At 46.3% G+C, this 27,044-nt stretch overlaps 2 protein-coding genes across 6 annotated transcripts in view; one reads left to right on the plus strand and one right to left on the minus strand.

Moving 5' to 3' along the window:
- Window positions 1-255: 255 nt before the first annotated feature.
- The window catches only part of DEPP1 (DEPP autophagy regulator 1), a 32,533-nt gene continuing 5,744 nt past the window's right edge, over window positions 256-27,044 (minus strand). The window contains exon 2 of one of the 2 annotated variants that reach the window (XR_005029503.2): window positions 256-1,063. The gene's annotated coding sequence lies outside the window, so the exon portion shown is untranslated. Of the gene's footprint in view, window positions 1,064-24,674; window positions 24,930-27,044 lie in introns of those variants that run through there. The other variant, XR_005029501.2, reaches the window with a different exon arrangement.
- The window catches only part of RASSF4 (Ras association domain family member 4), a 38,650-nt gene continuing 17,666 nt past the window's right edge, over window positions 6,061-27,044 (plus strand). For 3 of the 4 annotated variants that reach the window (XM_057505808.1, XM_057505809.1, XM_057505806.1), the window contains exons 1-3: window positions 6,061-6,136; window positions 15,457-15,550; window positions 25,493-25,568. In XM_057505808.1, coding sequence (XP_057361791.1) covers window positions 15,489-15,550; window positions 25,493-25,568 — 138 coding nt within the window. In that variant the 5' untranslated portion in view covers window positions 6,061-6,136; window positions 15,457-15,488. Of the gene's footprint in view, window positions 6,137-8,952; window positions 10,006-15,456; window positions 15,551-25,492; window positions 25,569-27,044 lie in introns of those variants that run through there. The other variant, XM_057505807.1, reaches the window with a different exon arrangement.

Here is a 27,044-nt window from a genome sequence, read left to right on the forward strand (position 1 = left end):
CCAGCTTGCTGGCCCAAAGATTTTAGATTCAAGGTTGCAACATCAATTCTTATCTGAATCTCCAGCATATTGGCCTGCCCAGAAGATTTTGAACCCATCAGTCCCCATAATCCCATAATCCCATGAGCCAGGTCCTTAATATAAATAAATAAATCTCCCTTTCTCTCCCTCATCTCTACCTATCTATCTCAACAGGATATTATATATATATATATATATATATATATATATATATATATATAATTTCCTGTAGATTCTGTTTATCTGGAGAACCCGGACTAATACTCTGACTGTTCTAATCCTGTCCCAGCTGTAAGGTCAACATCTTACTTGTTATACCGAGAGAGAGTTTTCAAAGTGAAAACCAGAGATGATTCCCAAATAGACACAAACTTTAAGACATTTATAATTATATGGCACCCTCCTTTCTTACACATGTCCTCACTTGAGTTACAAAGGATGGAAAGGAAACCTGGGGATGGGCAGGCCCTGTCACACGAGGGGCTAAATAGAGGTGGCTTTGAGGGCAGGTTCTCAGATGAGGTCAACTCAGCTAAGACATGTTTTTAAACACAAGGTTAACAGGTCAAGTCTAGCCAGCTTGCCAGAGCCCCATTGGGAATGTTTCACATTCCTCGGGAACTGCAGGCTTGGAAGAAGAGATAGAGGGGGCTGCTCTTCCTCTGGACACAGCAGCAGCCACATATTCTGGCTGGCAAATCTCCCCCGATCGCCCTGAGGCTGCCCTCGCATTCACAGCCCAGGAGTTGGACAAACGACCCTTGTCCGTGCAAATGCTCTGTGCCGACTCCAGATTCCTCTCTTCCATCTGAAAGGCTTCCACTTCCTTTGGCTGTTTAATATCCTGGCTCCAGGGGAGGTCCTACTGGCTTATTAGTTCACAGTCTTGAATCTCATTGTCTTGCTCTTCTGGCTCCCAACAAGAACAGGCTCTTTGTAGAGGGAAATCTTTAATGAAGACATTCCACTTGGAGAAGCATGGTCCTTCTGGAAATCCTCCTGCCCTTGTGCTGTTTCATGCCAAGTCCAGCAAACAGTCTTGCTAAGTGAATCAAAATATTGAACAACAAAGTCATTTTCTATTATTAAAATTATAGTTACACTGATAATGCAGTTTGTTCAGGTATCTTGCATTGATATAGTATTTTTATTGTATTTTTAAGACATTATCAACTGATGGCCATTACCGTGTCCATTCGTAATAACTGACTTTCTAGCAGTTCCAGGTAGCAGCCTCCTCCAGGAACAGAGCCTGAGTAGGAGGGGAGGGTGTAAGAGGTGTGGGTGGGTGAGAAGGTGACAGAGTTCTGAGGGGGGCTCGGGAAGGCAGCAGAAGCCTAAGGAAGTGGGGAGCTGTCCCTTTGCAGCCTCTGATTTGTATGCTGTATGAACCAAAACAAACATAAAAATAATATAAATAAATATAAATATAAAATGCATATTAAAGTAGAGATCTCCAGTGTCAGGCAAATAGGGAGCAGAAGGTGAAGAAAGACCTTAGACTCATCCAGAAACCAGGTCAGTTTCATTCTCTGCCGGTAGATGTTCATGCCGTCCTGGTCCAAAGCATCTTGGGTGCAGACCTGGGGACTGGCACACCCTTTTCTCAAGACTGGGTGGAGATAGGGCTTGAGCTAAGCAGCTATTTTTCTTCAAAAGGAAGTTTTAGCAACAACTTTCAGGTCTCTCACCTTTTAAATCAAGCTCTGCCCCTCCTGGGAAACCCTGCACCTAAGCACGTGTTCACTCCACAGTGTGGGTACAGAAGCCTTGCCAAGGCATAACCATAAGGACAAATAACACACAAAGAGTGTGTGTGTACCGAGAAGGCATTTAGGCAGCATTCATTGTCAAAATTCATGTTCTTCTGGAGAATAAATTTTCATTTCCAGTCTTGCCTCTGGTATGGGTTAAGGAGCTCCATTTATTAAACTGAAGTTATTATTTATAGGCTAACAAGTGAAGTTAATGAAAACAATTTCACCTACAGAAGAAAGGTAGATGTATGCAGGTGACTTCATCTGAGAAAGCATCTGGAAACAGATGGCAAATTTTGTATGTTAGGACCATGCAATGGGATGACCTCGCCACCCAGGGATTCCACCCAAGTACCTGGTGCCAGAAGCATGCTGGAAGTGGCCTCTTCCTGCTGGGGGCTTTGATAACATGGAGCCCATTGAGGGCAAAGGAAAACTTGCCTGGTTTAAGCTGGATCTTACTGACCATCAGGTGCAAGCATCCAATTGTTTTCTAAAGAATATCTAATTGGAATCACACAGACATTTTGAGAAATTGCTCCAAAAACTCACTTGCTCTGAATCTTACACTGGCAACTGTGAAAGGAAAAAAATCATACAAAATCATCCATGAAAGGCCTTAGGCAATTAACCAGTAATTTCAAACTCCCCATTACCATTTTAAGGGAATGACCTTGCAAATTAGCATTATTAATATTTTTTATGTTAAAATACATAAACCTGTTCTTCAAAACTCAGAGAACTTTCATTGCATCTTCACAATATGTGATTATACCAAGGCGTTTTCCCCACTGGCCTCTCAAAGCACCAGTGGGAAGAAGGCAATTTCTTCTTGAGACAGTGCCCGGGAGTCAAGAAGGCTCAAGCAAAAGTTGAGCCGAACACCCACCCCAATAGAAGCTTTATTTGACTGCATGAGGTCACATATGCTTCATCAGACTCTAGGCTCCTTCGTGTTTCCCAGCTTGCACATCAAATATGAATTCATTGTTTTGGCTCTTTGACTAAAAATGTTGAATCGTGGGTGTTTCCACTTGGTTTTCTTATGGATCTTAGAAGTCAGACTGGACTGTTCATAAAACAATGACTTGTCTAAAGACTTCCTGATGTAAGGATACTATAAAAAGTGAGACTGCCCAAGATGAACAGGATAATACCCTGTTCCCTAAATGGGCTCCCAAAGGCCTCCTTTACTGCAGTGATACCCCAGGGCAAAACATCTTGTAGGAATTTCTGTGTGGCCTCAACTTCCCTGAGGTTTGATCTTCCAACAGAAGTAGATGGTGTTCAATCTTCACACTCTGGAGGCACACATGACCTCCCAGTGCCACCGAGATGCAAACCCAGATTCTACCACTTTACTTGCAGTGTCCCCTTGGATGGGGTATTGAGCCTCCCTGAGTCTGTTTTCTTACCTGATTCTGGCAGAAAGGAAAAAAATCAATTATATACCAGATATTGATTAAACACTGTGACATTCCGAACAGTTGATATCTCTGAAACAGACACAGTCTTCCTCCCTCAAGGAGCTCATGATAAAGAAGTGAGATATATAGCGTGCCAGAGTAAAACACGTGCACCATTTTAGTTGGTAGCAAAAGGAAGACCTCAAGATGAAGCAATTTTTGAGTGAAGACCTGAAGGAGCTGAAGGTGATATCCTGCAGATACCTGGGAGAAGAGTCTTCCAGGCTGAGGGAACAGAATTGCAAAGGACCTGAGGAGGAGTGGCCTGGTATGAGGAAAGGAAAGTATGACCAAAGCAGAAAGAAGGAGGGGTAGTAGGAGATGAGGTCAGAGGGGTGATAAAGGAGACAAGATCATCTAGAGCAAACTATAGCCCATGGATCACATGTGGTTTGCCACCTGTTTTTATAAACAGTTTTACTGAAATCACAGCCATGCCCTTTGTGTTACATGTTGTCTATGGATGCTTTTAAGCTACAACATCAGAGCTAAGTAGTTGGAACCCAGACAGTTTAGCCTGCAAAGCCTAAAATATTCATTATCTGGTCCTTTATAGAAGACTTACCAACTCTGGCTTGAACAACATTTCTCCATGGCAAGAAGTGTAGAGTATGCAGGGCAGGCAAGGTGCAGCAGCTCCATGATGCTAATAAAGATCCAGACTCCTTTTATCTTTATTCTCCATCAGCTGTTTATCACAATCTCAAAATTGCTGCCAAAGCTCCAAACATCACACATTATATTCACAATTAAGGCAGAAAAGCAGGGGGGAGGAATATCTGTTCCTTCTGCCAAGAAAGCAAAAATCTTCTTCATCCTCCCTCAAATCCCTTCTCTCCCAGCTCAATTTTCCCTGTCTCCTTGCCCAGAAGTGAGTCAAAAGAACCTGGGAGAGCCATGAAAAGAATTATCAAGATTGACTAAAACAGTAGCTTTTAAACTTTTTACCATGTTCCACAGAGAAATATATTTTATATCACAGCCTAATACATATAACTGAAACATAAATAATGCAAACAGAAGTTTCATAAAACACAACTTACATTGACAATGTGTGTTATACACTGATATTTTCTCTTCTATTTTTGAAATACTAACCACATCATCTGCTAACTTCATTTCATAAACTACTATTGGGTTTTCAGTGCTGTATGAAAAATACAGTGGTCCTGAGCCATTACCAGGGGCTAGTACACAGCTGCTCCTAACAAGTTGCTTGTTCCCAGGAGTGCAGAGGGGCTTGTGTGTGATCTCTGTTGTTGTAAAGCACCTAGCACAATCCTGACATACAGGGGGTGTGCAGGACATATCAGGTTGCTTCCTGAAACCCTAAAAAAATTATCAGTCTCTTCACTCCAGGCTAGTCCTGGCCCTGGAGACAGCATCAACTAGGTCAGAGAGATGACTCACTCCAGGGCTGGGGAAACGGTATGTTATCCTGGTGCTGTTAACCTGTCCTATTGGACATGAATGAATGGTCAGAGGGTCAGAGCTATGCTGAATTTTACCCATTATTTTTAGAAGCCCCCACATTATTGGCATCAGCGTTGATGGCCAGACCTTTGGGCTGTGCAGGTGTAGAGGTTCCCCAGGCACAGGGACTCCTCTGAGCTGACTCACAGAGGAAGAACCTTCTCCACGAATTCATGCAAAAGCAGAGCTGAAGGATCCTGGCCTGGTCAACTTATTGTTAGGTAGAATGATAGACATGAGCAGCCGGGGAAAGGGAAGATAAGGTTCAAGGAAAGAACCACCCAAACTCTGCACAGATGGGTGCCGCCTGAAGATAACAAAGGTTTTGCAGAGTGATAACTTTCTTGCCGAGTGGGACCAGGCCAAACCAGTTCCCAGCACGAGCCCTAGCAAACAAAACTAAGAACTGCCAAACCACACTGCTTCCTGAGAAAGAACATGCGCACTAAAAGGGATGGCTATAGATGGACCTGCCAATCAAGTGACCCGCCCCGCACCTTGTCAATCACAGCGGTGCCGCCTACCCAGAAAGTAATATAAAGGCCTCCAGCCTAAGGGATGGAGGTCATTCCACCCTGACTCTGGCACATCCCTTGGAGTGTATTCAAATAAAATTTTTGCTCTGCTTCACTATTGTGTCTCTGCCTTTCAGTTCTCCAGGGGAACAAGAACGGAGGAGAACAAACTCCACCTGCAACATCACCCTCATTTTCCCAGGTGGGGAAACTAAGGTCCAGAGCGACTGCAACAAGCAAGGTCACACACGAAGAAGGTGGAAGAGCCCAGTCTGTACCCCAAATCCGGCGGCCCTAACAAAGGATTGGCACCTTCCCTCTCAAGCGAGTCGCAGATCCTGGGGTTTCTAATAACGTGCGTTTTCCCAGAAGGGCAATAGCTGAGGCAAAGCGGCCAAATGCCTGGAAAGATTAAGAACCCCGAAGGGACGAAACTAAAGCGGTCCGAGTAGGTGATGGGGGAGCAGGTGCCCAGGCCAGGTGCGCGGGTGGTCTCTTCAGCCTCAGCGCCCGGAGTCTTCCTCCGACAGACAGGCGGCGCCCGGGGCGGCCCAGCTCTTCTCGACCCCAGCCACGCAGACTTCCTACATGGCGCCCACGGCTGGTCGCAGCGAGCACCCGGCCGCACCCACCAACTTCTCCCTGGGGACGCAGCGCCCCAGGGCCGAAGGGCGGGGCTAGGCGGGACAAATGGGGACTGCTAAATGGCCAGGCCGAGGCGATGGGCGTGGCTTGGATGGGAGGAGAGGGACAGACAGCTGTTCATTGGCTCGAGGTTCGGGGCGTGGCTGTGAGCGGTGGGAGGCGGGGTTATGGGCAAGTTTAGGGGCGGGGCGACCCTAGGAGAGCCGGGCTAGCGTGCGCCGGGAGGGCACAGCGCCGGTGGCAGCGTCTGGACTGCGCGGTGAGTGATGCCAGGGCCAGAGGGTCCATGGGCGGCACCCGCACTCCCGTTTCCGCATCGGGGCTGCCCCAGCCGTGCCTCGTGGGCCCCGGGAGGATGGCGGGTCGGCCTCGCGCGGGCGCTGCGCAGTCCTTGATCAAGGGCGCAGGTACTCCGCGCCTGGACCTGGCCTTTGGGGGGGTGGGGCGGGCACCCGGGAAGGAGAGGCCGGGAAAGCAGGGCTCTTGGAGCCAGGGAGGCTCAAGGCTCCTCTGGACGTCCGGTCTCGCAGCCAGAAAAGCAACCCAAGAGCCGCAGAGGTGTGCCCAGACCCGCGCCCAAGGGCTCTAGCTCGCCGCACCCCCTTCCGCAGCACTGGTGCTTGGATTGCCCCGTTTCAGGGGAGGGGGTTGGGTGTTGGGCTTTCCCCATCGGCGGGAGTGGTGTCAGCATCTGGGCTTTGTGGGGCCCCCAGCCTTCTTGCTGCGCTCCATAGAGGCCGGTGTCACCAAGGAGGCGGGGAAATGAGGGCTGGGTTCTGGAATTTGAACCCATGCAGCCTAGACTCCAAAGCCATGTGCTTGCTTCACTGCAGTCTGACTGTTCATGGCACAAAGCCGTAACTTACAAAAAAATAGAAAGTCTGTGAGTGAATTGGTGAAACTACCGGGTAAATGAGTTCTGTCTGATGCCCAGTGTATCTCCTGAGCTGCTGCCTGGGGGACGGAGGTGCTGGGGAGGAGGAGGGAGGTGCTGGGGAGAGGGAGGAGGAGCAGGGGTTGCAGGCAGGCCAAGGAAGCTAAGTAGAGGAGAGAGGATCAAAGGCGTTGAATTTAGGTCAAAAACTTGCCGGCTGGCTGGAAATTGTAATGAGTGTTTCAGTACTTTGTCAGTGTTTAAGTGTATTTTCAGTAGCTCTTGTCATAATTCTCTCTGTGTGCTGGGCTGGTGCCTCAAGGCTGGACAGTGAGGGAAGCTGCCACAGATTAGTGTCAGTGTGAAAGCGGGCGGTGGGGCGGGGTTTCCACCGTGAGGCCCCAGTGGGTGGTCTGCAGGCGGAGAGCAGAGTGAAGGCCCAGGGTCCCTTAGGCTCAGCTGGACCATGACAGATAACAAAGAACAAGAACATAACTCAGACATGTTGCATGTCAATCCTGAAGAACAGCCTGAAAGGGAGACCCCAATGAAGAGGTCTTTCAGAAAGCACTCTGGGCTGGGCCCCTGGGGACCTGGGCCCTGGTTTGGGAGTAAACCCAACTTATGCCCTCACTCACAGCTGGCAGGACTCCTGCTGGCAGGGCGCCATCCTCTCTGAGTCCCACATTACCATCTCTGGAATCCCACTCTCTCCCCGAGCCCCAGGGGACTCCCACTGTGACCTATGAACAGGGGCTTCTGTTTATCATGGGTGAGGCTCATCCTACATATTCCCTCATTCACCTTCACAGCAGTGATTCCACTAGTATGGAACCTGAGGTTCAGAGAGGGAAAAGGACTTGCCTAAGGTCACACAGCTAAAGAGTCCCAGAGCAGAGCTTTAAGTCCAGATCCTTATAAAAACTCAGTGGTTATCCTGTCACAGAGATATTGAAGAAAGTATTTTGAAATTGTCTTAAAGTAAATTAAAATCAAATAGAAAGTAGTTGCACTTCTTAAAGCTTCTGCAGTTTTTTCACAAAGGGGAACTTGCCCTTTGCTCAGTCTCTTCTGGCTGGCTGATTGCCTTCCCCAGGATGCACTGCTAAGAGAGTTTTGGAACCTCCTCCCCTTACCCAGCCTGACCCTGGGGACAGTACAGTACAGCTGGGAAGAGCCCTGAGGACACTGAACCAGCTCCCAGAACAATCCTATTATAGACACCAAGGCCCGAGAGATGGCACAACATGCCGAGTCACATGCCACCTTGATGCAAAACTCTCACCCAGACTCCAAGCTGCAGTGCCCCTTGCCTCCTCCCTCATGCTGTGACATGCCTCAGCAAGAGTTCCTAACCTGGAATCTGGGGACCCAGGGACACAGGAAGAGGTGCTTCCTGATCCCCCTGCAGGGTATGTAGATTGAGTGCGAGGGTACTGCCACACACACTCGTGCATTTTTCTGGGGAGAGTGTTAAGTTTTCAAGAGACACCACTGGGCCCCATGGTCCAGAATATCCTGAGGCACACGGTGTCTCATAGGAGGCCATCACATGGCACACAGGTGAGGTGAGTGGGGATGGCCGCAAGGAGCGCTCAGTTGCGGCTGGCACCAAGCACTGGGAGGGCCTGCCCCCTGGGCTGCACTTCTGGTGCTAGGCACTCAAGATATTGGCCAGTGGCCATTCTGAGCACCTGTTTGTCCAAAAAGCATGACTGATAGGGTTCCTGTGTCCATAGATCCCTTCTTCCATAGGAAAGAGGTGAGCCTGGTGGAGGGGGTAGAGCCCCCACAGGGCCAGGGAGGATTTATGTAATGGAAAGGGCTTTCTTGCCCCAAGTTGATGTGCCTTGAAAGCAAGGGCAGAAACCAGAAAACCTGCTGCAGGGGGTCTGAGCTTGTCAGGAAGTCGTGAGGAGGCCAGCTTGCATGGGTGCAGAGGGCCAGGCTCTTCAGAGGAAGGCAGCCGTGTCTGGGAGGCCCGGGAGCTGGAATGGGCCTGCAGAGACCTGGTGGTGTGGGCCCAGGACTGCTGGGGTGGGAGGAATACAGTAAAGGTGAGCCGGGGTCCATGAGTCAGCCCAGGAGAAAGCGGTGAGTGTAGCCCGCTGTAGCCACCCACCTCCTCTGCTCCCCTCTTGCCACCATCATCTCTGCCTGGACAGTGCCCTGTCCTCTCAGGGCTTCCCAGCCTCAGTGCTGGGTAGGCAGGGGTGTGGCCAAGCCAGAGGGGATGATGGTGGCAGAGGGAGCTGGACAGGAGGGTGAGGACAGCAGTGTGGAAGGGGGCTGCAGCTGCCAAGTCCCTGCCTGCCACTCACAACCCAGCAGCTGGTTTTCTCAGCAGAAACATGCTGAGGGACAGGCTCCGTCCAGCCAGACCCCCTCTCAGAGGCAGCCAGCAGGCACTGCTGCTTCTTCTGGCCTCCCTCCTGCCACTTGCTGGCTGACAGGCTGTGGAGGTCCATTTAAAGGTTCATTGTTTTCAGCGCCTCCCTGCTCGCCTAGGCTGGCATTTGGAGGTTGGAGGGATGGGCTTTGGCTCCAGAGCAGGGGCCTTGGGCCCCTCAGGAGTGCCTTGCAGTGTCACCAGCACCTGCACTGGGAACTTCTGCCTCCTAGTCAGAGCAGACTAGGCCAGGAGGCTCTCAGCTGTGCCCCAGATGCTGTGCCTTCCGCCTTTTATTTCCCACAACACATTCTTTACACATTTGTGAATCATGCTTAAGGAAGAAAATCGGAATCATTATTTTATGAAGAGTTAGAACAGACATTAGCAAGCCCTCAGATTTCACAGACATCCTCAGAACACTTTAATCTGGATACTGGTGCATTTTCCATTTTGCCAAGAGAGGACAACAATGACCAACTCTTTTTGCCATCATTTCATGAAAGAGAGGGCATTGTATGGACTGAAAAGTAGGCAGCAAATAGTATGGAAATAAGGGCTTTCAAATGCACTCATTTTGGTCTCTTGAAAATGCCACTTCATTAGCCTTTTTTCTTCGGCCAGTAGGAATGGAGCTATGCTGGTGACCTTGAAGAGTCACAGAGCTGCCTTCTTCTGTGATAACTGGCTCCATGACCACAAAAGAGGAAAGAAGGACCAAGCCTGGCAGTTACAAAGGCTTCAGTGTCCTTTGTCCCAAGCCAAAGACCAGGGACAGAGGGAGGGCAAGCAGTGGTGCCGGCAGTCCTCAGCAGCCACTGAAGTGAAAAGCAAAAACAATCCACTGCCTGTTCACTGAGGACAGGTAACCGTGGCTGGCAAACCATCCTGGGGGACAGGGAGCCCTGGCTGCAGCCTGAGTCTTCCAGGTGTGGACAGACCCCTCCAGCATGAGCTGAGTGCTGTGGGGCTAGGGGTTGGGGAGCAGGCCAGGACAAAGAAACTGGGCTCCCCAGAGTGGTGGGGCTTGGCCTTCCCTGGTGCATCTGTCACCTGGATTTCAGACCGCCTAAGTAGTGGACCGGTCCCAGCCCACTCTCTCCCCAACTTTGTTTCCACTAAAGTTTCTTAGCTTTCATCCATTTGTGTATTGGGCTTTTGCCTAAGATTTTATCTAAAAAATAAGATTGTGCTTTTCATTAAGTGTTAAGAAGCACTCCCTGAGAGACTCTAAGGCCCTGCCCACTGCAAAGGGATAGCAAGGGGCAGCTCACTGTTATCTCTAGCCTGCCTCTTAGGTGTGCATGCAGCTGACATTAGAACTCTTCAAGACACTGGGATTTGCCAAGTGAATGAAAATCATGTCAGCCACTAGTCTGGTAAAGGAGACACAAATGCACAGTGTTCAAATTCATAGTGAAATTCTGCAGGTGGCCCCAGAGCTCAGGTCTGCAACTCAGGGAGGTAGAGAATGTTACCTACTTGGGTGGAGGGATGGAATGTGAGAACCAGCGAGACCATGTGACTTGCTTAGGGACACACAGATGGTGAATGTCAGAGGACACCAAAATGCATGGTTTTCTCATAGGAGAGATTGTTTTTCTATTGGATCAAGCTTCCTACCCCATAAGGCTTGGACCCAGCCTGGCAAGTTGTAGGAGGCCCCTTTGGTGAAGCGGGTGCTTCATTCCCATGCCCCAGCCTCACTCACCTCTTGTCCTCATTGGGGATGATACAACCCATTCTCCATCCCTGCCCAAGCTAAGCTGTTTATCCTAAAAGCCACCTTCCGCTTTCTCACTTTGTCATGTGCAATCCAGGACCGTTCTTCACTTCCTCCTGATTCCCTCCTCTGAGCAGCCTCCCTCAACTGATGTCACCCAACTCCTGCTGGAGACACTCAGTATGTTGGCCATGTCCTTTAAATAAGCAGACTCCCAAGGGTAAAGCTCTCTGGTGTGAGGAAATTCTCATATGTCACTCAGCACAGTGCTTATCTGGAGCCCTAAGCAAAGCCCTGGATGGGGCTCTGCCTTGCCAATGGGTTTCAGCCCCAGGCAAACTCACTATGGATTCAGTGAGACTGAGGAATGATAGTGGAACGTTCTTGGGGTGAAAGGGTTTATACTCAGATTTATTCCTACGGTTGCAGTTCCATCACTAGAATCCCATCCACTCAGAGTGAGTCTGCATGCAGCAAGCCCGTCTCTGCCTCTGGGCCTCTTTGCCCTCCCAGCCACCTCAGTCTCTGTCCTCAGCGCTGCCACCACTCTGGTCTCTGCTCTCCTGTAGTCAAGCAGCCTTGCAGCCATGCAATTCTGTCGTCCAGAGCACTGGGCAGAGCTCTTTATATAGAGTCAATAACAACATAATCCCCACACATGCATAGTGAGCCAGCCGACCAGGGCCAGGTGAGAATCCTGGCCATAGGAATCTTCACTTTATCCACAGGCTCCCTGCCTCCCACCATACAGCCCCCTTTAGTCTGATTTGCATAATATTCCATTTGAACAAAGTTCTACATGTCAGAAAATTTGTAACCCATTGGAGATCAATACTCCCATTGTACAGGTGGGAAAACTAAGGCTCAAGAGGAAAAGTATGCAACTGAAGCCACGCAGCTCTTTAGCAGCCCCCAACCCAGAGTGCCTCAGGAAGCATCTTCTGTGATTAACCACTCACTGATGAATAGAGAATTCCATTTATAAGCATTCCTACTAAATGGAGCAAAATGGACATATTCCCCACATGCTTTGGGGGAATGAAAGTATTGTAAGCTGAGTCATGTTACAAACGAGCTACAGTAAGACCATCTGTCTTTTATGCTTTGTCTGGCTACATTTTACTTTTATTTTATTAAGGTATTATTGATATACACTCTTAAGAAAGTTTCACATGAAAAAACAATGTGGTTACTACATTCACTCATATTATCATGTCCCCCCCAATACCCCATTGCAGTCACTGTCCATCAGTGTAGTAAGATGCTACAGAGTCACTATTTGCTTTCTCTGTGCTACATGTCTTCCCCATGATCCCCCCACACCATGGCTGCATTTTACTTTTACCTATGTGTTCATTTTATGAAGTTATTTACTGTATTAGTTGGGATAGTCACGGCTATGCTGCAGTAACAAATCCCTAAAACACCAGTGCCATCACAGCAGATGTTTATTTTTCTTTCCCAGTTTCTATCCATTGTGAGTTGGCAGAGGGCTGTGCTCCACAGAGGCACCCTGGGACCCAGGCTGACCATCAGGAAGCTGCACCAATTGGGACACATGGCTTTCTGGGTCAGCACAGCAGAGAACAACGGGCTGCAGGGTCACATACTGGCTCAGATGTGCTGGCCTGGGAGTGACACATGACACTTGTGTATAACATGTGACTCATTAGTCATATGGCTCTGCAGCTGCAAGGGCCCGAGGAATGTGAGCATGGTGTGGATAAAATGAAAGTTCCTGTGGTGAGCATTCTCACCTGGCCCTAGTTGGCTAGTTCACTGCACACGTGTGGGCAATACATTGCTATTGACTCTATATAAAGAGCTCCACCCAGTGCTCTGGGTGACACAGTGGCACGGCTGCAAGGCTGCAGGAGAGCAGAGCAGAGGTTGGAGTGGTGGCAGTGCTGAGGACAGAGGCCCAGAAGCAGAGACTGGCTTGCCACATGCAGACTTGCTCTGAGTGGAAGGGCTGCTAGTGATTGACCTGCCACCATGAGAATAAAGTTGAGTATAACCCTTTCACCCCAAGAACGTTCTACTGTCATTTCTTTGGTCCCACTGAATCCATAGTGAACTTCCCAGGGGCTGAAACCCATTGGTAAGACACATGGTCATTTCAGGGCCCAGGGGCAGTACACGCTCCACCAGTCACCTGACTTTACACACAAAAATACAAAAATCTAATTTCTGGCTGCCCGTGAAATACCAGAAGCTCTGCCCCTCTAGTCACCAATGTGTCCCCAGTGCCCCGCGGACTTCACTGACCAGTGGACTCCTCGGCCACATCGCCTCCCTGGCCACTGGCACTTCATGCTTTGCTCCAACTGTGTACACACGACTCTGGGAAAGGTGGTTTTGGGGGCTTGGGGAGCTTCTCATACACATCCAAGAATCTAACAGCCATTATGGACCCCTGCACAAGCCAGGCTTGTGCCTGATGCTGGAAACAAATGGTGAGGCAGAAAAGCAGGGTCTGTGCTGCTCCACACTCCTTTTCTCTTGGAAAAAGAAAAAAGGCAAAACAACGCAGGCCCTGCAGGGCCCAGCTTGGTGGGCAGTGGTAGCAGCTGCTGGGCCCCTGAGGAGCTGCCAGATCCCTGGCCCGGAGGAGGGGGATGCTCTGGCAAGGTGTCCTGGAGGCCCTAACATCAGACAATGGGACAGGAAAGGCTGTGCTCTGCACAGGGAACAGAATGGTGAAACCCAAAGGAGGCACAAAGTATAGAGTCCATTAGGGGAGCTGTGAGCAGCCCTGGAAGGCTGCATGCAGCTCAGAGCAGCAGGTGGGGAGGAAGGGGAGAGAAGCTGGCCACAGAGCAAGGCAAGGGGAAAACCACCTCCTGCTATGCTGGTAAACCCAGCGCTTTCTTCTGTGAGCTTGCTTAAAGCAACACAGGTGTTGCTGGTTCCCTGCAGGAACAGTGTTGAGCTCCCAGGAACCATGGCTAAAGCCATCTCTGCAATGGATGTGTTTGCATTGCTATCCAGAGAGGGCGCCTGGCAGGTCACTTTTTGCACAGGAGACTGGGGTACTGAGGAACTGAACCCCTATTTTGAAATCCTGTTTCCAGTTTGGAGAGGAATGCAGCTGGAGGTCCCCACTCCAGGCCCCCATGGTGCCCTTACCCTGCAGGGGCCTGACATCTCTATGCTTCACCCCAGGCCAGGGCAGAGGGCAGTCATTTATAGGATGATTCTGAGGTCACGGAGGAGCCACTTCCCTCAGATCATTCCTCTTCTGCAAGTGTCCCCTGCTTCCAGAACCAAATGCTCTTGGGGCCAATGCCAGTACAGAAGGCAAGCCCAGCCTGTTTTGCAGCTGGTGTCAAGCCAGAAGAGTGTGTGCTGGGCAGTCAGTCAGTGCCCAGGGGCCAGAGTGCTCTGTCCTCCCTGAGGACATTAGGATGGCAGTTAGTGTGCTTGAGCCGCCTGGTAACAGCTGCTGACATGCAATAGGGAGCCACGACTGAGCAGATGTTGGGTTTGGGGAGGAGCCAGCCTCTGGCACAGGCAGCTGTGTGCCCTGGCTGCCTCCTCTCTGCCTAACCCCATGTTTCCACTGCAACTGGAGAGGAGAGGCAGAGGCCAGCTCAGACAGGGGCAGTGTGTGAAGCTGTGGCTCACTGCCCAACACAGGGGCTTTGATAAAGGTCCTGGGCTAGAACCAAGTGGACAGAGAGGTAGAAATCTGTGCCAAAGATGCACACAGATAGAGAAAGCTCTCCATGAAAGACAGAGAGGGTTTGAGAAGCTCCACAGACGTGAATGGGAAGAGATTTAGGTAGTGTCCTGTGTGCATCCACTAACAATCCTGTAGGATAGAGATTACCCCACAGTGAGATGAGAAAAGGAAGGGTGGGGGTGGGGGGTTTAAGTCACTGTCCCACATCAGTGTAGGGGAGGAATTAAGAGACCAGAATCTAGGGTCTGAATGCTTGTGTTCAAACAGTGACTCAGCCACTTGCCTGGTATCTGAGGCAAAGTACCTAATTTCTGTTCCCGTTTCCTCTTCCATAAAATGGGAATAGGATGGTACTATAAGGAGAGAGATAAATCAAAAAATGCTCAACACAGCCTCCAGCATGTAGTGGGCACAGTACCAATTAACCCATCAATAGGAGAGTGGGCCCTGGTATGCTGACTCCAAAGCAGGGTTGGGCCAGCAGCCCGGGCTCAGTGGGCATGGAGGAGAAAGGCCCAGGGTGCTTTGTGGGGCCTCAGGAGCAATCAAGGCAGAAACCATCATTCATCATCAACCAAAGGAAGAGAGTACATGGTCTGAAACATTTAGAAAGTTGATTCAGATTCCTGTGGTTTATGGAGGTTTTTGGAGAGGTGCTGATAGGGCTGGTTCTGGGTCCCAGCCTCTCAGCAGTTCTGACTTTGTCCCACTGAGGGAAAGCTGGCTGATATGTGTGGGTGTGGGGCCGCTTTAAGTCCTCTGGGCCTGGCCCTTCAGCCTTAGCCACCCAGTGCACCAGGGAGTGGGGGTTGGGAGGGGAGAGGCTGAGGTCCCTGGGCACCAAGGCTCTGGCGATGCTCTGACCCACATGCCTCCAGGCCACCTGTCTTGTTTTGTCTTCCTCACAGGTAACTTCCAGGTCTGCAGATAACAGGAGAAGATGAAGGAAGATTGTCCGCCCAGTGCGCAAGTCCCCATCAGTGACAGCAAGTCCATTCTGAAGTAGGCCTTTGTGTGCAGAGCGGGACTTCACACCCCCAGCCCCTCAGCCACTCACTACTGGGGACAGCTTTAGGGCACTTTGCACAGATCAGACAGTGTACCTGCCTCAGGTCACTGTGGGGCACTTCTGTCGTTGTTGTTGATGATGATATATTTTTTATTGAAGTACAGCTGATACACAATATTACACTGGTATCAAGTTATAACACCGTTGTTCTACCTTGTAAAATCCTCACCCCAAATAGTGCAGTTACTATCTGTCAACATAGAAAGATGTTACAGAACCATTGACTATATTCTCTATGTTGTACTTTCATGCCCTGCCTAATTTTATATTATGATTAAGAAATTGTGCCCCTTTAACCCCCACACCTATTTCACCTACCCGACCCCAACACCTCCCCATGATAACCACAAGACACTTCTCAGTGTCTATGAGTCAGTGGCAGTTTTGTTCATTTTATTTTGTTTTTTGTTTAGATCCCACAAATAAGTGAAATCATATGGTATTTGTCTTTCTCTGCCTGGCTTATTTCACTGAGCATAATACCCTGTAGGTCCATCCATTTTATCACAAATGGCAGGATTTCTTTTTTTTTATGACTGAATAAGATTCCACTGTGTTTATGTACCACATCTTTATCCATTCTTTTATTGGTGGACACTTTGGTTGCTTCCATATCTTGGCTATTGTAAATAATATTGCAATAAACATAGGGGCATGTATATTTTAGAATCAGGGATTTCATTTTCTTTGGATAAATTCCTGTAAGTGGAATTACTGGAACATATGGTATTTCTGTTTTTAGTTATGTTTGTTTTGTTTTGTTTTCTTAATTAATTAATTTTGTTGTCATTAATTTGCAATTACATGAAGAATATTATGTTTACTAGGGTCCCCCCTTCACCACATCCCCCTCACATACCCCATTACATTACTGTCCATCAGCGTAGTAAGATGCTATAGAATCACTACTTGTCTTCTCTGTGTTGCACAGCCCTCTGCATGCCCCCCACCACATTATACATGCTAAATCGTAATGCCCCCTTTCTTTTTCCCCACCCTTATCCCTCCCTTCCCTCCCTTTCTCCCCAGTCCCTTACCCTTTGGTAACTGTTAGTCCATTCTTAGGTTCTATGATTCTGCTGCTGTTTTGTTCCTTCAGTCTTCCTTTGTTCCTATAGTCTTTGGGTTTGAAGTGAGTCTCTTGTAAGCAGCATAGAGATGGGTCTTGCTTTTTTATCCATTCTATTATTCTGTGTCTTTTGATTGGTGCATTCAGTCCATCTACATTTAGGGTGATTATTGAAAGAGATGTACTTATTGCCATTGCAGACTTTAGAGTCGTGGTTGCCAAAGGTTCAAGGTTAGCTTCTTTAGTATCTTACTGTCTAACTTAACACACTTATTGAGCTATTTTAAACACTGTCTGGTCATTCGTTATTTTTCTCCCTTCTTATTCCTCCTCCTCCGTTCTTTATATGTTGGTTGTTTTATTCTGTGCTCTTTTGTGCTTCCTTTAACTGCTTTTGTGGGTAGTTGATTTTATTTTTTGCCTTTACTTAGTATTTGGTTGGTCTGCTTTCTTTGCTGTGATTTTATTTTCTCTGGTGACATCTATTTAGTCTTACGAGTGCTCCCATCTAGAGCAGTCCCTCTAAAATACCCTGTAGAGGTGGTTTGTGGGAGGCAAATTCCCTCAACTTATGCTTGTCTGGGAATTGTTTAGTCCCTCCTTCATACTTAAATGATAGTCGTGCTGGATACAGTATTCTTGGTTCAAGGCCCTTCTGTTTCATTGCATTAAATATATCATGCCATTCTCTTCTGGCCTGTAATGTTTCTGTTGAGAAGTCTGATGATAGCCTGATGGGTTTTCCTTTGTAGGTGACCTTTTTCCTCTCTCTAGCGGCCTTTAAAACTCTGTCCTTGTCCTTGACCTTTGCCATTTTAGTTATTATGTATCTTGGTGTTGTCCTTCTTGGGTCCTTTCTGTTGGGAGTTCTGTACACTTTCATGGTCTGATTGACTATTTCCTCCTCCAGTTTGGGGAAGATTTCAGCAATTATTTCTTCAAATACACTTTCTATCCCTTTTTCTCTCTCTTCTTCTTCTGGTACCCCTATAATGCGGATATTGTTACTTTTGGATTGTTCACACATTCTCTTAATATTGATTCATTCCTGGAGATCCTTTTATCTCTCTTTGTGTCAGCTTCTATGTGTTCCTGTTCTCTGGTTTCTGTTCCATCAATGGCCTCTTGCATCTTATCCATTCTGCTTATAAATCCCTCCAGAGTTTGTTTCGCTTCTGTAATCTCCCTCTGGACATCTGTAATCTCCCTCCAGACTTCATCCCTTAGCTCTTGCATATTTCTCTGCAGCTCCATCAGCATGATTATGAGCTTTATTTTTAATTCTTTTTCAGGAAGACTGGTTAGTTCTATCTCCTTCTCAGGGTTTGCCTCTGTGATCTTTGTCTGTATCAATTTCTTCTGCCTTTTCATGGCGATAGATATATTTGTGGGGAGCTGGCTCGTTTGTTGGGTAAGAGAAAGTCCCTTCTTGCCAGCTTGTGGCCTTCCTCTCCTGGGAGAACAGTGGCCTCTAGCAGCTTGTGCTGGACAGTTGCCTGCAGACAGGGCTTCTGATCTTGCCCGGCCGCTATGGAGTTTATTTAGCTCTGCAGTTGCTGTGGGCCTGGCCTGCCTCAGGCTGCTGCTCCAATATGGCGAGGCCGCGTCAGAGGGGGAACAGGTAGGAGGCTGTTTATCGCAGTGAGGGGCCTCCGAGCTGTGCTGCGGGGGTTCGGGTGCCCAGAGTTCCCCAGGATTCCCTGCTGCTGGGCTAGGTGTCCCAGGGCACTTCTGTCCAGCTGTGGGGTCCTGTCCCTTTAAGACTTTCAAAAAGCACTCGCTTTTCTTTGTCCCTGGTGCACTGGCTGCGGGGACCTTCTCACAGGTCTTACTGTCCTGTTTCCCTAGTTTCCAGCACCCCACGCATGCACTGTGTCTCTTCGCTCTGGTGCGGATGGCTGGGGCTGAGTGATTAGCAGTCCTGGGCTCCCTCTCCCTCCCTGCTCCGACTCCTCTCCTCCCGCCGGGAGCTGGGGTTAGGGGCGCTCAGGTCCCGCTGGGCCGCGGCTTGTATCTTACCCCCTTTGTGAGGCGCTGGGTTTCACAGGTGTGGGTGTAGTCTGGCTGTTGTTCTGTGTCTTCTGGTCTCTCTTTTAGGGAGAGTTGTATTTGTTGTATTTTCAAAAATGTGTGTGGTTTTGGGAGGAGATTTCCGCTGCTCTACTCACGCTGCCATCTTGGTTCTCTCTTGTTTTTAGTTTTTTGAAGAACCTCCATACTGCTTTCCGCAGTGGCTGCACCAACTGACATTACCACCAACAGTGTAGGAGGGTTCTCATTTCTCCACATCCTTGCCAAAACTTGTTTCTGTCTTTCAGATAGTGGCCATTCTGACTGGTGTGAGGTGATATGTCATTGTGGTTTTGATTTTTGCATTTCCCTGATGATTATTGATGTGGAGCATCTTTTCATATGCCTGTGGGCCATGTGTCTGTCTTCTTTGCAACAAGTCTTCTACCTACTTTTTAATTGAGTTACTTGATTTTTTTGGTGTTGAGTTGTATGGATTCCTTATATATTTTGGATGTTCACATCCCATTAAATGAATCATTTATGAATATATTCTCCAGTATGTTAGATTGCCTTTTTGTTTTGTTAATGGTTTGCTTTGCTGTACAGAAGATTTTAGTTTGATATACCCCACTTGTTTATTTTTGCTTTTGTTTCCCTTGCCTTGGAAGACATATCCAGAAAAAATTAGTTATGCTTATGTGCAAAGATTTTTGCCTGTTTTCTTCTAAGAGTTTTATAGTTTCATGTCTTACATTCAGCTCTTTGATCCATTTTGAGTTTACTTTTGTGTATGGAGTTAGACAGTAATCCAGTTTCTTTTTTTGCATGTAGCTGTCCAGTTTTCCCAACACCATTTATTGAAGGGGCTGTCTTTTCCCCAGTGTATATTCATGCCTCCTTTATCATATATTAATTGACCATATATAGATGGGTTTATTTCTGGGCTCTATATTCTGTTCCATTGATCTATGGTCTGTTCTTGCACCAGTACTGTACTGTTTTGATGACTGTAGGTTTGTAGTATAGCTTGAAGTCAGGGAGCATGATACTTTCAGCTTTTTTCTTCTTTCTCCAGGTTGCTTTGGATATTCTGGGTCTTTTGTGATTCCATATAAATTTTAGGATTATTTGCTCGAGTCATTTAGAAATACCATTGGTATTTCCATAAGAATTGCATTGAATCTGTAAATTGCTCTGGGCAGGATGGCCATTTTGACAATATTAATTCATCATATCCATGAACATGGGGTAGATTTCCATTTACTTGTGTCTTCAGTTTCTTTCATAGGGTCTTATAGTTTTCAAAGTACAGGTCTTTCACCTCCTTGGTTATGTTTATTTCTGTGTATTTTATTCTTTTTGATGCAATTGTAAATGGAATTGTTTTCCTGATTTCTCTGTTAGTTTGTTGTTATAGGAATGCAACAGATTTCTGCATATTGATTTTGTATCCTGCAACTTTGCTGAATGCACTTATTAGTTGTAATTGCTTTTTGGTGGAGTCCTTAGGGTTATTCTATATATAGTATCATGATCTGCATATAGTGAAAGTTTTACTTCTTCCTTACCAATTTGGATTTCTTTTATCCCTTTATCTTTTTGGATTGCCATGGCTAGGATCTCCAGTACTATGTTGAATAAAAGTGACAATAGTGGACATCCTTGTCTCATTCCTGATCTTAGAGGAAAAGCTTTCAACTTTTTATACCATTGAGTATGATGTTAGCTTTGGGTTTGTCATATATAGCCTTTGATATGTTGAGGTATTTTCCCTCTATACCTGTTTTGTTGAGAGATTTTATCATGACTGGATGTTGAATTTTGTCAAATGCTTTCAGCATTTATGGAGATGATCATATGGTTTTTTGTCTTTCCTTTTGTTAATGTGTATGTCATTGATTAATTTATAAATATTGTACCATCCTTGCATCCGTGGAATAAATCCCACTTGGTCATGATGGATGATCCTTTTGATGTATTTTTGACTTTGGTTTCCTAGCATTTTGTTGACTTTTGCATCTATGTTCATCAGGGATATTGGTGTATAATTTTTTTTTTCATATTGTCCTTGTCTAATTTTGGTATTAAAGTGATGCTGGCCTCATAGAATCAGTTTGTAAGTATTCCCTCATCTCCTGTTTTTTGGAATACTTTAAGAAGTGCAGGTTTTAGTTCTTCTTTAAATGTTTGGTGGAATTCATTTATGAAGCTATCTATCCCTGGGATTTTGTTTATTGGGAGTTTTCTGATTTCCAATTCAATTTTGTTATTGGTGATTGGTCTGTTCAGATTTTCTGTTTCTTCCTGGGTCAGTCTTGAAAGATTGTACATTTCTAGAAATTTGTCCATTTCTTCTAGGGTGTCCAACTTATTGGCATATAACTTTTCATAGAATTCTCTTAAGTTCTTTGAATTTCTGTGGTGTCAGTTTTAACTTCTTTTTTGTTTCTGATTTTATTTATTTGTGTCCTCTCTTTCTTGATACATCTGGCTAGGGGATTGTCTATTTTGTTTTTCTCCTCAAAAAACCAGCTCTTAGTTTCTTTGACTTTTTTTCTATTGATTTTTTGTTCTCTATATTATTTATATCTATTCTGATCTTTATTATATCCTTCCTTCTACTAACTTTGGGTTTTGTTTATTCTTATGTTTCTAGTTCCATAAGTTGTGAGTTTAGTTCGTTTATTTGGGATTGTTCTCATTGCTTGAGGTGGGCCTGTATTGCTATGTACTTCCCTCTTAGAACTGCCCCTCTTAGAACTGCTTTTGCGGCATCCCACATCTTTTGAACTCTTATGTTTCTGTTCCCATTTGTCTCCATGTATTGTTTGATTTACCCTTTGATTTGTTTATTGATCCATTGATCATGCAAAAACATGTTGTTTAGCCTCCATGTGTTTGTGAGTTTTTTTATTTTCTTCGTATGGTTTATTTCTAGTGTCATATCATTGTGATTTGAAAAGATGCTTGATGCAGTTTCAGGCTTTTCTAATTTATTGAGGTTCTTTTTGTGTCCTAATATGTGATACATTCTGGAGAACATTCCATGTGCAGTTGAGAAAAACGTGTATCCTACTGCTTTTGGGTGGAATATTTTGTATATATCTGTTCAAAGTGCATCAGATCTAATATGTTGTTCAATGCCTCTGTTTCCTTCTTTATTTTTTGTCTGGTTGGTCTGTCCATTAATGTAAGTGGGGTTTTAAAATCTCCTAATATGATTGAGTTACAGTCTGTTTCCGCCTTTAGTTCTGTTAGTATTTGTTTTACATACTTAGGTGCTCCTATGTTGGGTACATAGATATTTACAATTGTTATATCCTCTTGTTAACCTAATCCTTTTATCACTATGTAACATCTTTTGTTTCTTTTGCTTTCTTGGTTTTGAAGTCTATTTAGTCTGATGTAAGGACCACTACTGCTGCTTTTTTCTCCCTTTTATTTGCATGAAATATCTTTTTCCATCCCTTCAATTTCAGTCTGTTTGTTGTTTGATCAGACTTGAGTCTCCCTTAGGCAGCAAATAGATGGGTCTTGTTTCTTTGTCCATTCTGCCACCCTATGTTTTTGATTGGTGAATTCAGTCTACTTAAATTTAGGGTAATTATTGATAGGTATGTACATATTGCCATTTTATTAATTGTCTCTGTTTTTTTTTGTTTTTTCTCTCTGTTCCTTTCTTCATCTCTTACACTCTTCTTTTGCTATTTGATGGTTTTCTTCAGTGTTAGACTTAGATTCTTTTTTAAAAATGTTTGTGTATCTGTTACAGCCTCTAGTTTTGTGGTCACCATAAGATTCATAGATAGTTTCCAAAATATATAGCAGCCTACATGAAGTGGATGGCCACTCGATTTTGAACACTAAAAGTACCCCTTTTTAATTCTTCTTCCTCATCCACACTTTATGTACAAGATGTCATAATCTGCATCTTTTGTGTATCCTTTGACTAGCTTTGTGTATAGCTGACTTTACTACTTTTGTTTTTTAACTTTATACTTGTTTGATAAGTAATTGGTCTACTACCTTTATTATAGGGGATATTACCACTGATAAAAATGTTTAGGCTTAAGAACATTTCCATCTACAGAAGTCCCTTTAATATACCCTATAAGGCCAGTTTAGTGGTGGTGAATTCTATTAGCTCTCATTTATTTGAGAAACTTAATCTCTCTTTCAACTCTGAATGCAAACCTTGCTGGGTAGAGAATTCTTTGCTGTAGTGTCTTCCTTTTCAATTCTTTGATTATTTCATGCCACTCCCTTCTGGCCTGTAAAATTTCTGCTAAGAAATCTGCTGATAACCTTATGGACTTTCCCTCATAGGTAACTGTCTGCCTCTATCTTGCTGCTTTTAAGATTCTTCTTACCTTTAACCTTTGCCATTTTAATTATTATATGTCATGGTGTTGTCTTCCTGGGGTTCTTCTTGGTAGGGCTTCTCCGAGCTTCCAGATCCTGGAAGTCTGTTTCCTTCCCCATATTGGGGAAGTTTTCAGCTACTACTTCTTCAGAGAGACTTTCTACTCTTTCTTCTCTCTCTTCTCCTTCTGGGACCCTAATTATACAAATATTGTTTTGTTTGGAGTTGTCACACAGCTCTCTTAGAATCTTCTCATTTTTAGAAATTCTTTTTCCCTCTGTTCCTCAGCTTGGTTACTCTGCTGCTCCCTATCTTACATCACCATGATTCTTTCCTCTACTTCCAGCAGTGTGCTCTTCATTCCCTCTATTGTATTTTTCATTTCAGTTACTGTATTCTTCACCTCTGAGTGGCTCTTCTTCATATATTCTATCTCTTTGTCAAAGTTCTTGTCAAAGTTCTTTGTCAAATTATTAATTCTTTTCTCCATTTCGGTGAGCATCTTTATGACTGTTGCTTGGAACTCTTTATTAGGAAGATTGCTAATCTCTACTTAAGTCCTTTTTTTTTGGTGTTTTATCTTGTTCTTTTGTTTGGGACATATTCCTCTGCCTCCTCATTTTGTCTGGGTTTCTGGGTTTCTTCCTTTGTGCTAGATAGATCAGCTATGGCTGGGACACTTCTTTCTGAAGCCTGTCTCTTTGAAGAATGAGGGTCTCTTCAGGTCATGGTTTAGACCCCCTCCTCTTTGGGCCCAATTAATAATCTTATTGTGTTAAACAGTTCAGGGAAAAGTGTCCCTCAAACTGGTTTTGAGTTTTTATTGAAAAAGTATATTTATGACATGATGATTCTTAACTTTGCTTATTTTTATTTACTTTCTGTCTCATCATAAGAAACATTTAGAATCCTTTTTCTAATTCATTTCTGAACTAAAGAAAAGTACATGTTTCTTTTTATCTTCCTTTCTGAGTCCAGAGTTCAAATATTTTCTAAATTTGGACAGCTATCTGCCATCCTGCAGACAAGCCAGGCTTCTTGAAATGGACTAGTTTTTTGCTGAGGACCAGACCCAGGGATCCTCCTATTAAAGCCCTGAGAAAACAGACAGCATTCCATTGTTTTTTTTCTCCATGCTGCCCATACCATCATTTTCCTTATTTAAACTCTACAAAGGACAATACGAATTGTAATTATAATATGCATAATAACAACTATCACATGTTTAATTTCATATATATGTGTCGTAATGATTCTATATTCAGCATTTATACAGTGGTAAGCACAGTGAACATGCAATATTGAATCCTGCTTTGTTGATGCCATCAAGTTGTGAGTCACCTCCTCTGTCAGTTGCCATCCCCCTGTGTCACACGTGGGCAGCACACCACAGCACCACAGTGGCATTTGCTCTTCCACACCCTGAGGTCCTCTCATGCCAGTAAGGGAATACTGCCAACAGGAAAGGGTTCTGGAGCATCCCTGTCCAGGAGTGGGGTCATCAGCCACGTGTGGCTGCTGAGCCATGACATGTGGCTGGAGAGGTGTAGTTAATATAACAGACCTTCCAGTTAGCAAACACTTATTGAAAAACAAATTAGTGAACACAATCTCATTAATAATTTTTATATTGATTACATGTTGACATGATAATACTTTAGCTTTATTGTGCCATACAGTAAAATGTGTTATTCAGACTAATTTCACCTATTTCATTTTCCTTTGTAGCATGGCTACTAGAAGATTGACAGTCATAGGTGTGGCTTGCATGTCACACCTGCTGGAGTCCCACCTGGGTGCAGGGCACTCTCCTCATCTTCTCTCTGCCACACATCAGCTTAGAGACAAGCCTGAGCTTTCCTTTATTCTGGGGAGAAAACACTGGGCAAATGCCTCCTCAGCCTTTTAGGATGTCATTCTCACAGCTGTCACCTTCAACCTGATCATCCTCCAGAAAGTCAGGAAGAGGCAGACCCCACTCCTGGTGCCCCCGCAGCAGCCACACCAGCCGCTCATAGGAAGTAATGTGAGGGAAAGAAAATCTTTAAAATGCTGATAATCCAAGCCCAGGCAGCTTATTCTGAGGTGGTAGCTCAGAGGTAAAGTACAGGAAATGTATCAGGGAATCTTATCTGTAATAGTGGAAATGTCCAAACATCTAGAGATAGAGGATGAGGGCCCAACTATGTGAGTTTTGCTTCCTTTTCGGCCCTCCCACTCCGGCTTCCAAAGGGCTGATGTGAAAACCCTGAGAAGACTAAAGGGCAGGTGTCTGATGGCAGAGCCCAGTCTCTAAACTGATTATGTATGACTGGCAAAATGTATGTTAGGCCCATTTTACAAATGAGGAAACCGAGGCCAGTAAAGCCAAGTGCCTTATCCGAGGCCCCAGCACACCCCAAGAGGATGTGTGCATCTTTACCTCTTTAGGTCAGAGCTCTTAAGCCTGCTGAAGACCTACAACTGCTACCACGAGGGCCGAAGTCTTCAGCTAAGACACCGAGAGGTAAGGCCTGCATCTCTCCTTTATTCATCGGTCTGCCACATATCACAGTCCTGGTTTGCGCCTGTTATCCTAGGGTCATTATTAAGGCCACCTGCTTCTCTCTCAGAAGTGCCCCAGTTTGCATAATGATTATAAGGTCACCCATCCTCTGAGTTGAGGGCCATGTTACCAGTTGCCAGGATCCCTCCTCTAAGGTTCTGTGAGGGGTGCTGAGGCTCAGAGTGTCCCTGTAAGTTCAGAGCAGGCGGAAAGCACCTTGCAAATCCTCTCCTTCTGTCTAGGACCTCTCCCTAGGTGAACTGCCAGGACATCAGAGTTTAAATCTTAAGGATCGCACAGCCCACTTCTTTCTCTGCCCATCCCACAGCACAAGTAGGGGCTCAGCACAGGGCTCTGGCCCAGGTTCACAGGGCAGTCAAAGCAGAAAGTGGCCTCTGTGCTTATCAATCAGAAGCAAGACCAGAGGAAACCTTGAGAGAGAAGAGAGCTCCCCAGAAGGTGCTCACAGGGCTGGGCAGGTCCAAATGCCAGGGACAGGTCAGGCAATGGGAGTGAAGAACGCAGGAGAGCACATCCCGTCTGCAGCTCAAACCTCTCACTGTGGGGCAGGATCATGGGCTCTGTACAGGCAGACCCTTTATGATTTTTCCAAAGTTAGATACCTGGAATTTCCTAAACCTTAAAACACTATGTGGGCTCAACAAAACATGTCTGTAGGCCAGACATAGCCTGGGCAGTGGCCGGACTCTGGGATAGGCAGTGCAGCCCCTGCTCAGCTGCCCATGTGGCAGCTCAGACAGGCCTGGACTTAATGCCACACAGGACCTGTGAACCTTTCACACAAGATCCCCTTCAGGGCACCAAGCCCCCACCTTGGTCTGCCTGTTTGTTTATTAGCCTACTGGGGAGTCTGATCATGGCGAGGTTTTATTTAGGGGGTTTCTGAGGTGGAAATCAGCTTGGCTCCTGGACTTTCTCCCACCCGTCCATGTCTGGTGAAGGTCATCTGCCTGGGAGTCCCCTTCTGCTATTGAGCAAAAGCAGGCAGTTCAAGCCCTGGGGACCCGCAGAGGCCACTGTGCTCACTGGTCCTTACTTCCCTTGGCCACTCTAACAGCCGCATGTCCTGCTGCATTACCAGCCAGAGGTGAGCCCTGTGTGCAGGCGGCTCTGGGCTGCTGTGGTTGCCAGTCAGTGGTAGGAAGGAGGGCTGACTGGAATCCACCCACCAGCGGACCTTAGCCCCTGTGGTGCCCATCAGCCAGGCCAGGGTCCCATGGTGGGAGCCTGGGTTGGGAAGCTGCTGGCTCCCAGTCCAGGAAGTGCTGGGCTCCCTGAGATGACTTGCACTGGCTTGTGCTCCACCTCCCTGAGGTCTGCCTCCCTGCGTGGTCCCACCCCCTCTGTACTGCTTCCTGCTCCTTCGCTCCTCCTCCCTCTGCAGAGTGGCCCCTCCAACCCCTCTTACCACCCACC

Source organism: Manis pentadactyla, chromosome 8, assembly GCF_030020395.1.
Source record: "Manis pentadactyla isolate mManPen7 chromosome 8, mManPen7.hap1, whole genome shotgun sequence".
NCBI classification, from domain to species: Eukaryota; Metazoa; Chordata; class Mammalia; order Pholidota; family Manidae; genus Manis; species Manis pentadactyla.